The sequence below is a fragment of the Diadema setosum genome, chromosome 8 (genome assembly GCF_964275005.1).
Source record: "Diadema setosum chromosome 8, eeDiaSeto1, whole genome shotgun sequence".
Lineage (NCBI taxonomy): Eukaryota > Metazoa > Echinodermata > Echinoidea > Diadematoida > Diadematidae > Diadema > Diadema setosum.
In genome coordinates this window covers 37,731,248-37,743,738 of record NC_092692.1, presented here as the reverse complement: position 1 = coordinate 37,743,738, position 12,491 = coordinate 37,731,248, and the positions used below count along the sequence as shown (strand labels likewise).

Genomic DNA, 12,491 nt, shown 5'->3' with positions numbered 1-12,491 from the left:
ACACGTAATTATGCACTAATTTCAGGAGAACACATCAGTGAAAGTCTGAGGAAAATCAGACAATATGTTAAAAAGTTACGAATTTTTAAAATTTCTGTGTAGTTACTGCTGGATGAGAAGACTACTATACAGTTGATGATGTCACATGAGTAGAACAGTATAAAGAATAAAGAGAATAACACTAAATTTAACTTCATGACAAAAGTGCACATTCCCCCACCTTTAAACTAACATATATTATGTGTGAGTAATATTATTCCCCTGCCTATTGAAAGAGGCAAGTCATGTGCTCTTTTATTATGCGAGAAAAGTGAAATATATTGCTTTTTCTTTACATTTTTTCATATCGTTCTATGTATAGATATCACAAGTTTTAGTAGTTTTCATTTCTAGCGATCCTGGAACTATAAAAACATCAAAAATTCAGAAATTATGAAGGGATTGTCCGAGCTTACTCAAACTTTCACCAATGTGTTCTACTAATAATGCTGCAGGCTCTCAATCCACATGTTCATGAAGGTAAACTTGTCCTTTATCCCCATGCTTATTTGAAGATGAAATGTCATCATTCACATATTTTGCTCGGTAGAAACACTCTGCATCAGAACCGTATCCTTCCACCATGCACATCCTCCAAAACATAAAGTCATTGTCAGAGACTTCGTCGAAAACTCACTGACAATCACGCTTAGGAGCGTTACTGTTCTTAGAGCCTTCTGAAAGTTATCATGCACACACAAATATACAAATATATGTATATATAAATGTGTGTGTGTATATATATATATATATATATATATATACATATACATATATATATATATATATATATATATATATATATAATATAAATATACATACGGTTTTTGCAAACAAACTCTTCATTTATATATATATATATATATATATATATACATATATATATATATATAATGCACTAAGAAATACGGGTTCAAATTTGAACCCCAAACTTGTCCCTATACAACAACCCTAATGTGTGTGCAACTTCGCACCGCAATAAGCAAATTGCATTCTTAGAGGTGCAATATGCTGAATTTTGAACCTGCATGGGTGCGCATTTGCACCCTCAGTTTTGTGCTAATCAAGGGTGCAAACATGCACCATAAACATTAATACATTATCAATTAAACATTTGGACCACGAGTACCAAGGTTTTACTCGTAAGATCAAACTTACACTCTAATGGATAATCGATTATGTCCGCGTCTTTGTAGGTACAAATGTAAATATCAAGAGATTTAATTTTCTACTTGCATGATAAAAGTACAAAATTCAATGTGCGGGTGCTGGTATAGGGACAAATTGGGTGCAAATTTGAACCTTAATTTTTTAGTGTGTAGATATATATATATATATATATATATATATATATATATATATGTTTGATTATACATATCTATATATTACATACATATAAACACGAAACATAAACCTTTTCAAGTGGATTATTTCATGATGAAGAAAAAGTACATTCTTTATTGTGATCAAACAGAAGCGCAAGCTCACATGAAAATGTCAAGAATTTACTGTAAGATCTGATGATTAATGACTAAGAAAAAAAAAACCTATGATAACAAAGACAATCGGATCTCCTGTAAGTGTTCAGCTATCCTACGGATTTATTTATGTTTTGTCATACTTGAGCCACGTGTTATTGTTAACTTGTCTGGCAGAGATTAGCCTTTGAAAAGCTCTTATTCTTGTTGTTGATTTCTCCTCTTTTAGTACAGTATATTCATGTACCTTTATATCTATGAATGTCATTTGTCGTTTTACTCAGTATGTGGAAATTATATGAAGTGATTGCTTAACTGAATTACGTGTTTTTTCTTCTAGATATAAGCTTATTACACATCATAAACACAGCCAATGAGAGTATACCTACTTATTCTGAGCAACTTGATGTTTGATTAATTCAACTACGCACACCTGCTGTGTACAACATGACTGGTATAAACATGACGGTTCTATAATACCGTGAAGAGAGTCCTAAACTACACGAAACGTGTTAAATGAAAAGAAACAAACACAGTATACCTGCGAGAAGAAAAGATGAATAATTGTGAGTTGGTACTTCGCTAATGATTATACGCCTTTGGAAAGAAACCACAAGGAACACTTCTGGTAAACTATCACATGGATACATAAGCTACAAAATATATTGTATGTGTCGATGGACACATTTTGTACATAATATGTTGCCCGTGATGCTTTTAGTGGGTCCCCCATCTTCAGCCACTACATTAGTCATCACTCAACTAATGCTTCACTTCCAACTCTCATTAAAGGTATATCGTACCCTTTTTGATTACTTATGTTGACATCTCTCTCCCCTGTACGTATGTGCTTTTGCTTATAATGTTGGATATGGGAAGAAAATAAACTTGTACAGTATAGTTGTTAGAGCATGATGTCGAGCAATCATAATTAAAAGCGTCGTGGCGTTTTTGAACTTTTCCTCATTTTCTTTTCTACTTCTTATTTTTTTTTATTGAGAAGTCTTTTTCAAGGGGGTGTAGGTCAAGTCCAGGGTGTGTATATATAAATCAACGGAAATGATGTTGCATGCTTTCATACTTCAGTGTATTTACACCCTCTTCATCTGTGTATGAACTACTCTGGGTTGTACAAAGCCACTTACACACGGTAGCTTGCCACGACTCAATAAAGCATCGCGGTTATTACACTTTCGATAGGTAATCCTGAATCTCATACTTTAGTATCATCGTGTCTTTTCAATTTTCTTGCTTTTGAGGTGGAATTATGGCGGCGAGAGTTTATACTGATAATATTTTTGATCATACTGATCCATTTCGACAGTGCATTTGTTTTTTTTTTTTTGCAATTTTTGCCATTTGCTGCTAGTATTTCACTTGGTGATAGATTATAATAGATAATATTGAGATTCGGTCGTAATCATTGCGTGGCCCCGGCGCCACGTTTTAAAAAAGTGGGGCAAAAAGTGTCAAAAATAAAACTTAGAACACTGGTGTCACTTGCGGGTTTCTCCAGCTGATGCAAAAAAGTGGGGGCCCGAGCCCCCGACCCCCGGCCCCCGGTTCCGCCGCCGGCCCTGCATTGTTCATGTAGGTTGTCGACTTCTTGAAGCCTCAAAACTGAGTATAAGTTGTATTACTGACCTACGAGTTGACGTCATATTCTAACAAATGCAAGTCTAGATGAATAGGATACACAGTGTTTACTTAATTATATTCATGCAGCGTAATTAGCATATTAACATAGCATAGTGCTAAGATAATCTGCAAATAAGTCTATTATATATCAGAAATACGTGGCGAAGTTGTCCGTTGCGATGTATGGTTCATTATTTTCCACTTTATCCCTCGCAGCCCGATCCTGTCAGCGTCGTGCTGAACGTATTCAGAACCCTCGCCTTCCCACGATTTCCTGGCGGCCATTTTGTGAACTTTGACCCAGAGCCAATCAAATACCGGAATCTGTGAGTGACACGTCATAGGCAAAGCTCGGGGAATTAATAAAGCAGGAAATGGGTACGTTAGTGCAGTATAGTTGGTATAGAAAACATATCGCGTAACATAATACACCAAACCGCAAATTGCAGTCTCCTTTTGCTTTTTTAGTTTCTGCGAGTATTTTCCAATTTGGACTTACACATAACATATAAACTCATTGAGTGTAGTCAGAAGTAAGTACCAGTGAATGAGTGAACGAGTGAACGAGTAAATCAGACAAAATGCACCATACAGAAATACGAAATAGAAGATATAATGTTAAACATACACAGCTAGCTGGTCTAAATTATTAGAAGTTCTTCTGAGCTTTATAAAATGCTGTGTAATTTCGAATAATCTTCATTTGTATAAAACATCTCCTTTATAAGGTGAATGCTTTAAGGAATACAATTCTTGGTCTATATTGCAGAATAAATTTCCTAGAACAACGACATTATATTTATGATATCAATTGGTAGATACAATAAAAAAAAGTATAAAGATAATACGAAGGATTTGTTTTACGTGTCATGGCTATTTTTTTTTTCTTTCTTCTTGTACATGTTTTGTCTTCTGAAATGTCTGTAGAGCGGAAATAGGATCAGAGGGCTAGGAAAATAAGGTATACGCATGTTGGTCCTTCCACATGCTGGAATGCTATAACAGTATAGCTCGGTTGATTTACGTGAACACTATGTCAGATAAAAGGTACAGGCATAGAAAGACAAAGAAATTGCCTAAAAATTTAGGCTTTAGCTAACCCTTCTTCTCCAGTTTCCGTAGTGTATGCCACGATTTTGGAGCCCACGACGAGATAATGCCAACCTTGCCTTACATCGACACGGGTACAGTGCTGGGACAAGTAGAACTCCCGTTGTTCTTGACGGCTAACCCTATCGTTTCCTGAGTAGCCGGTATAGTGAAAAGACACAAAAACAACGATCAAGAATATCGACCTTTTGATCGTGTTCATGATTTATAGAGACATATAGGATTGGTCAGCCGAGCGTATCAAAATATCAAAATTCAAAGTCAACTTGGACTAAGGATTTCTCTCCTGCCTCAATAGATACATTTACGAATAGATACGGATTGTAGGTTGCACGCGGTCGAAGGGAAAGTGTAATTTCTCTTAACTTGTCAAAAATCACTGAATATAATATATTTCTTATCATCTGCACTGACATTGCCTGTTGCAGTCAGGATGAATGTCAATTTCCCATAAAGACACCCCCCAAAAAAAACCAACAAAATAAATCAAACAATAAATAAAAGTAGGCTACTGAATAATCAGTCAGTGCATAGTGAGTTGCGATGAGAAAAAACGATAAACACAGCTTTAGCGTCGAAAACGTTAGATAAAGCACACACTAAACCTATATTTACATGTATGTATGTGTATGAATATATATAAAGATATATATATATATATATATATATGTTGGGTTTTTTTTTACTTGCTTTTCAAAAGGGTATTGCCACGTTTGTAGCATCGAATGGGGCTAGTGGCACTTACCCTAGTTACACTGGCTGCTACCACAATGTGTGACACCCTTTAATCACACTCATTATATTATCATAGACAAGTAGAAAGCGAGAGAGCCGTCAAACAATACTTCACAAGGGAAGAGAAAGTGTCCCTCAACGTAACTCTTTATGTCATACTCTTTCGTACTTAAAATAGTTGGCTTTGTCAGCCGTGCATACATAATACCAGAATGTGTTTTTCTTTTCATTGTACGTTTCGGAAATACAGATTTCATAATTATTACATAGCTTGGTGTGTTCGTGTAACATGATATTTGATATTACTGCAGAGCACCTTTGGAAACTGAACAGGCTGAACTGAACTGAAACTGAACAGGCCTACCCAGCAGTATATAATAGATAAAACAAACGAAACAGATAGATAGATAGATAGATAGATAGATAAATAGATAGATAGATATCTAAATAGATAAATAAACGGTACATTTTGAGCATTGGAACAATGGATGAGGCATATACGATAACAAGCTTGGTTTACAGATTGCAGTTCCCTTGAAATATGGAATGTAAAGTATAACAATCTCCTCTAAAGTCAAAACAGAAGCAAATGAAAATACATATAATAATAATTGCTCATAATCTTAACGAAGACCCTGGGCTTATTACAAGTTCTCCGCAAGTGAAAGTTTGAGGAAATCGGACAATCCGTAAAGAGTTATGAATGATAAAAGTTTCAGTGCAGCCATCACTGGATGAGAAGACAACATCAGTTTGTGACGTCATGTATGTCCAACATTATTAAAGTGATAAAAAAGAGAAAGACTGCATGTCTTCTGCCGGTATCATTCAAGCACCTGATCCTGCAACCATGGCAACCATTGTGTATAATATGTCTTTCTGAGAACTAGAAACCAACCTGTTTTGATTGGTGTTACCACGGTAGCGGTGATAACATAGAACCCAGTCTCCTCGACTACTGCGTTGACTCTTATCTTTAACGCTGAAATATACGGATATAATAAACATTATTCACGTTACCTTGTGAAAACGATCTCTCTAAACATACCTACAAAGTAATGAAAGGTAATACTTTCGATCCACTTCACCAATTATAAAGAAAGACTTCATCCAACATCTTATCACCACGCAGCCCAGGCACCGAACGTGAAAATATCGTAAATAATTCACAATTCACAATATAGTATGGTTTGGCTGAACGTTATAAAAAATGCTAATTGTTTAACCAACAACTTCTCAGATTGATACATATTTCATAAATGCATCCTGCCAGAATTTGGCAGTCTAAAAATACCTAGCAATTCAAACCTTTCCAATATCATAAAACACTTTGGTGTGTGTGAATTCAATGTCTCAAACTCTCGATGATATGTTCTATTATGATTACCCATATACAGGCCTATTGCTACTTTCCTTCAATCCACACCATACAAATGTATTTGGGTTTTGGTTTCCTTTACTCGTCCATGCGATATGTTTTCTGAGTACGGCCTAAGAACGGCCTTTCATTACAGGCTTTTTGGGGTATCCTGTGGCCGGGGGAGGGGTTGATTCAACCCCCCGAGATCTCGGCCGTTCATAGTGCAATCGCCATGAAAATTGACACACGCATCACCCGTGGCGTAATCTACCTAACTATGCAAAAAGAAATGGAAATTTTAATGATATTAATTGATTATGCTAATATATGCATAAAATCATACATTTTGCTCTAAATCAGAAAGTAAAGCTCCTAGAATCCTAATTTTTGGTGATAACATTCTATGTAGCATTCCAAACAATGTACTTGCAAAAAAAATCTGGTATCGAAATTAATTTCTAATGTATTTTACTGTTTTATGAATTTCTTATGTATCTCTTTGTTTTTCGATTTTTTTTAAAATCATTTTTTAGCAAAATTTAGGACAGAATCTATTTCAAGCATAATCATGCTGACATTAATTGATTTCAGCTTATGAAAGTGAAAATAATCATATCTTTATGAATAAGGTGAGAAAACTCCATTTGCGTAGACTTTATACACAAAATCACGTTTTAAAGCCATTTTCGGTCTGACAGGCATGTATAAAAGGTCGTGCAGCGTCGTAACGGTATGCACGATTTTTGCGGAAATGGTGTCAAAAATTGCGCGAGACTTGAAAGTAAAAAGTCGGTGAATGGCGCAGTCAAAAAATTTCGCGCGGCGGAATAGTCGCGAAAAATGTCGGGGGGGGGGGGAGGGGTTGATTCAACCCCCCCCCCCCGCCCTTTTAGGGTTAACTGATGGGGCAATGGAAGGTGTATAGATTTCAAATCAGAGAAAGAACCAAACAGTTTATAACATTACAGAACATTAGTCAACAATACATTTGAGGAAAAGAGATTTTCAGCATCCGCATCACAAAATATTCTCGTTGAAAATGTAAACAATGAAAATATGCTGATTATACTTTTTATTCATTCATTCATTCATTCATTCATTCATTTTTCTTTTACATTTCCAACTGAAACGTACAAACATTTTCCAGAAATTGAACACATGAATTAGTAAATAAATTAGTATATATAGTAAAATATAAGTTTACGGAATAATGGAAACTACTTGTATCTCTGAATATGTATGACAGAATGCAATATCATTGTAAACTATCATGTATCTGATCCTCTTCAAACACTCTATCAAACGCATTACGCGAACACACAAACACACACACACACACACACACATACACACATAAGAAAAACACTTACCAAAGTGCTCATCAGTTTCACAGGCCGCTGTCCGCAGTTGTGTCGCGTCGAATCGCTCCCCGGCTCCACCACAAGCATCTAGAGCAAGCACAAAAATACACAAACATAACAAAAGAGCAACAACAGAAAGGATGAAAAATTATGAGCTGATTAAAAATAAATCGATTGGACTATTATATTTTCTTTTATTTCGGACCACCACAACTTCAAGTCATAGATTTTAGGAGTTAGTGTTGAGCCTTTATATATATGTATGTATATATACGATATACATTTCTGTGTTTTTTTTTTTTGTTGCTTTTTGTTTTTACCTCGAACACAGACGCATTCATCAGCAGCGCAGAGAGTTGAAAGCAGCGGGCTCTCGTTCCCAGGCTTGTAAAAGACTGTGCATGTTTCCTCTATAGAGTGTCATTAGAAAGAAATACGAGAACAACCCAATAATATAATATGTCAAAAATAACTCAGTTTGAATAAGTAAAATGATTGCACGAATTTCAACTTCACACGAAAAGCAATTTCTATTCTATATAGCAGATGTCTCATTCCATACAATATTTACACAATCTTACATCTGCATTGATTATGAAGATTTCTTTTTCAAAAGGTGCTAAATGTCCCCTTTTAATGGTAGAGGGTGAATATAGTGTTGATGTGTGTGTGCTGTTTTTTTTTTAAGTTTCACATGCTTCAATGTGTTTGTACGCAATCAAAAGTATATCCCAGGGGAGTACCGCAGAAATGGATACAATTGTACAGAAATTTCTCCTCGGGAAAAAACAACAACACAAATCTAAACGTCTACACTGACTTTCAATGAATTCATAATTTGGGAAATTTTGTGAGTTTAGCATCTTTTTGAACAACAAAAAAAATAGCATGGTGATGCACAATATGATTGAGTGACTACAGTTTCTGTGACTTTGTGAATTCTTCTGATATAAATAATTGTATTCTTATAATCTTCAGGTTTTCTGTATGTTTTCTTCATCTCTCCAAATGATAATACATTCAAAGCTAAGGATCATGTTATATAATTATGACCCGTGGGTGGGTGTCGAACTCGTGTTATGACCTCCAAGAGACTGAGAAGACGAATCTGATATAAAACTGATAATTATCATCAAAACGGTCACTTCCAGGTCCAAGGTGTTTTGAAATATGCGCTAAAATAGCGGACTTCAAACGTGTGATCAAATAAGGTAAGACAGTAATGCATGCATAGATACAATAATAAGCAATCGGATCATGCTCTGGAGCTCTTACCTCCAACATAGTAGTCATACACATGAACAGGCACGGCTTGGATGTTTCCAACAGTGCTATCTGCAATCACTTTAAAGTTGACGCAGAGGAGTTCGTCATGTGGAATCTGTCAGTTAATAGAGCGTTACACTTCCATCTTAGTTTGTATTCTACATACAGTCACTTTTGTCTTCAGATAGTATGTAGACAAAACACTTCTATCCTATAGTCTGAAAACAAGAGACCCGTGTGTCTCGCGCTTACCGAGTTCACCTACCATGCATTCTTGCAAACTTATATTTCTATGTATTTCACTTATATTCTTTATTCATATAATAAAACTTGGAAGGTACAGTCACCAATCTACACGAAATTACTTATTGATTGCACAATCTTAGCTAATCTGGTGTGGTTCTGGAGTATAGAAGACTTGTAAATGACTCCATAATTTCGGGGCTTTCTTTCCCCACCCCTCCCAGTTTAAAAGGGAGCTTTGCGCTGACGTTCGAGATGACGATTGTGTTGGCCTTTCTACTTTCTCCCTGCGTCGTGTTGCAATGTAGTTTGCGTCCATATTCTGTGTTTATTTCGACATTGTATTAAATCTTATAATATCATCAGATTGAAAACTGCTACTATAAGATATGTAGCTTCTCTTCTCATCGTCATGTCATAGATTGCATTACAGGGGAAATTCAGTACAAATATAAGTTAGTTTGATAATAAGGAAGAAAATATCACGAGTTCATTGGTAAAAATTTGACTGAAATCGGATGAAAAATAAGGAAGTTATGACATTTTGAAGTGTTGCTAATTTCTGCAAAACAGCTCTTGTACAGTGAATATGAATAGGCAAATGAGTGAGCTAACCATGTTATACCCTCACAATTTTTCACAGTGATCGTGTACAAAAAGAAAGACAAAAATTCAGTGTTTTTGTCATTAAAGTCTGAAACATTATGTTATTCATGGTTGAATAACTTCAGAATAGTGATCGGTTAGGTTATGTCAGGATTTGAGCCTCGGGCATAATTCCGTTTGAATGAAAAACTGGATGTACAAACTATATGGTAAGTTGTGAGGGAATGACATGTTCACTTTGCCACTTGCATATTCATATTGACTGCTCAAGAACTGTTTTCCCTCAAAATAGCGAAATTCAAAATGTCATAACTTCCTTATTTTTCATCCTATTTCAATCAAAATTATACCGTTGAACTCGTAACTTACTCTTTCTTATCAGACTAACTTATATTCTACTGGATTTCTCCTTCAAGGTTCATTGCTTCTTGATACTGCATAACAATCCTTGAAACGTATGTATCCTACCGCGTCAGCATAGAAGATCACGGATCGGTCGTTTACTTCGTAGGATGCGATAAGGTCGCTACTGTTCGTGACCTATTAAGAGACGAATGAGAAGGGATGAATCCATTCAGTGTGTATCAATCATTCTCATGGACATAGTACAACAAACCGTCCTCCCTGCATGGTAATAACACAGTCACTACGGTCAATGCGCTCATTCTAACTTTTTGCACAAATACCAAAGGGTAATTTCTGGCTACCAGATGTTGCACGATATAAAAATACCACGAATAGAGTCGGTTTCATGAAGCGCCGAAGAGACACTGTTACTTACTTTATTCTTGAAAATAACAGCTTTTATTGAAATGATATGTTTGTACGAAGATTCCTGGTGCGTATGTATCAGACACCTGTCTTTACACCATTCATGAACATAATTATAGAAATCGGATAGAGGTCTCCATGTTATGATGAAACTAGGCTTATTGCACCTCGGCGCTCCAGGCCATCAATATTGTATAGCCCGCCCCAAATCCCATGATGAACACCTATAAAGTATAACTATTGTATTTATTTTTTGAAAGTTTGAGTTACCCCCATCCCCACCCTCCTCTTCATACATATTCGGCTTCAAGCAAAGTAATAATTTTGGTATTATGTTTTGCATCATTTATGAACCAGGCTTAACTGTCTTATTGTTATCACCGCTTTTAACATATACACACACCCTATTATAATCTCGGCGATCCGTGGTATTGTTGTGCTACGGCGTACATATGCCTTCTGTCTGCGGTGCATGTAGAGTTCTGTGGAGAAGGGTCATTTTTAGACCCCGAAGTTTTACGACGGAAACCTCCAAATCATAAATGTGTTGGATTGATAGGAGGTAATACAATCATATAGTGTATAAATTGTCATTAACTCTGTATTGATAAACACAGATTATTATAAAAGAAACTGAAAATGGTTATATAGATTGTTTAAGAAATGGCGCCTTAATTATTATTCACAGTGTACAGTGCCCTCAAACCAGCCACCCGAAAAGCTATGTAGTCACAATAACCTGTTCTGAATTGCCATTACGTTGCAACATAGCGTCGTATACCCATTCTCACTCTTAGTACAAATACCAATGGTTAAGTTAATGTACACCAGATGTTGCATGATTAACATCCCTGTGTGATCAAAAGATCTGATTGACTTTATTTTTCTTGTTGCTAGGCAGTCCTTTGAGTACGAAAAAGCTGACATACACAGTAGTGAGTCAATACGGTCAATACCCTCATTGTCACTATCGGTACACATACCAAGGGGCAAATTCCTGCCCACCAGTTGTTACATGATTAACGCCTCCAAATATATGTGTTAAAGAAGCTCCGGCTGTCATTATTTTTCTTGTGATTATATAGGCAGTCCTTTGAGTATCATAGATGTAGCATACACAGTACTGAGTCACTGCGGTCAATGCGCTCATTCTAACTTTTTGCACAAATACCAAAGGGTAATTTCTGGCTACCAGATGTTGCACGATTAACACCTCGATCTGAATACGTATTAGAAAAACTCTGACTGCCACAATCTTTCTTGTTGCTAAGCAGTCAATTCAGTATGAAAAATTTGGTATACACAGTATTGAATAAGTACGGGCAGGTATCGGACACATTTTTGCCTCTTTAAGGTATTTTGTAAACACTGGTCGACAGGTTATCTATATTCTTTTTTCTTTCTCTTGTTTTATGAGGCAAAGTTCGATAGTCCTAGGGTGTATTGCAGAATGAAATCGGTCAATTATCCGACCCCGACTTCAATCCGTACATACTGTTACAGTCGTTAGCAATGCGGAGGCCCATCCATTATACTGCTTAACGCATGTCCGCATTTTTCCTGTCAACTGCTAAAGTGATGGTGCTTCAGTTTATTCAGCTCATTGTAACCAAATACTTTCTTTTTCTTTTTCCTCTACTGGTGTAATATATATTGTCAAGGTATGGTGCACACTGGGGTGTATTGCGGGGTCGGCGTGGTCGGCTGCCGGGCCCCCTTCCACTCCTTTCATACGGTCTAAAACCGTGTGGAAGGGGGGGGGGGGGTCCGGTGGTTGGCCGTGCTGGTCCCGCGGTGTGCTCCGGTGTGTCACTAACCTTTAAGTGTAGACCTTTTGACAGGTCAACAGACAATCGGTGATCCATTTTACAAACTACTACAAGT

At 36.4% G+C, this 12,491-nt stretch overlaps 1 protein-coding gene across 1 annotated transcript in view; it reads right to left on the bottom strand.

Moving 5' to 3' along the window:
* Positions 1-1,466: 1,466 nt before the first annotated feature.
* The window catches only part of LOC140232241 (complement C3-like), a 149,290-nt gene continuing 138,265 nt past the window's right edge, over positions 1,467-12,491 (bottom strand). Inside the window, exons 34-40 of the mRNA XM_072312375.1 lie at positions 10,305-10,376; positions 8,997-9,102; positions 8,042-8,131; positions 7,731-7,808; positions 5,899-5,982; positions 4,256-4,397; positions 1,467-3,479 (exon numbers count right to left, since the gene is read on the bottom strand). Coding sequence (XP_072168476.1) covers positions 3,359-3,479; positions 4,256-4,397; positions 5,899-5,982; positions 7,731-7,808; positions 8,042-8,131; positions 8,997-9,102; positions 10,305-10,376 — 693 coding nt within the window. The 3' untranslated portion in view covers positions 1,467-3,358. The remainder of the gene's footprint in view (positions 3,480-4,255; positions 4,398-5,898; positions 5,983-7,730; positions 7,809-8,041; positions 8,132-8,996; positions 9,103-10,304; positions 10,377-12,491) is intronic.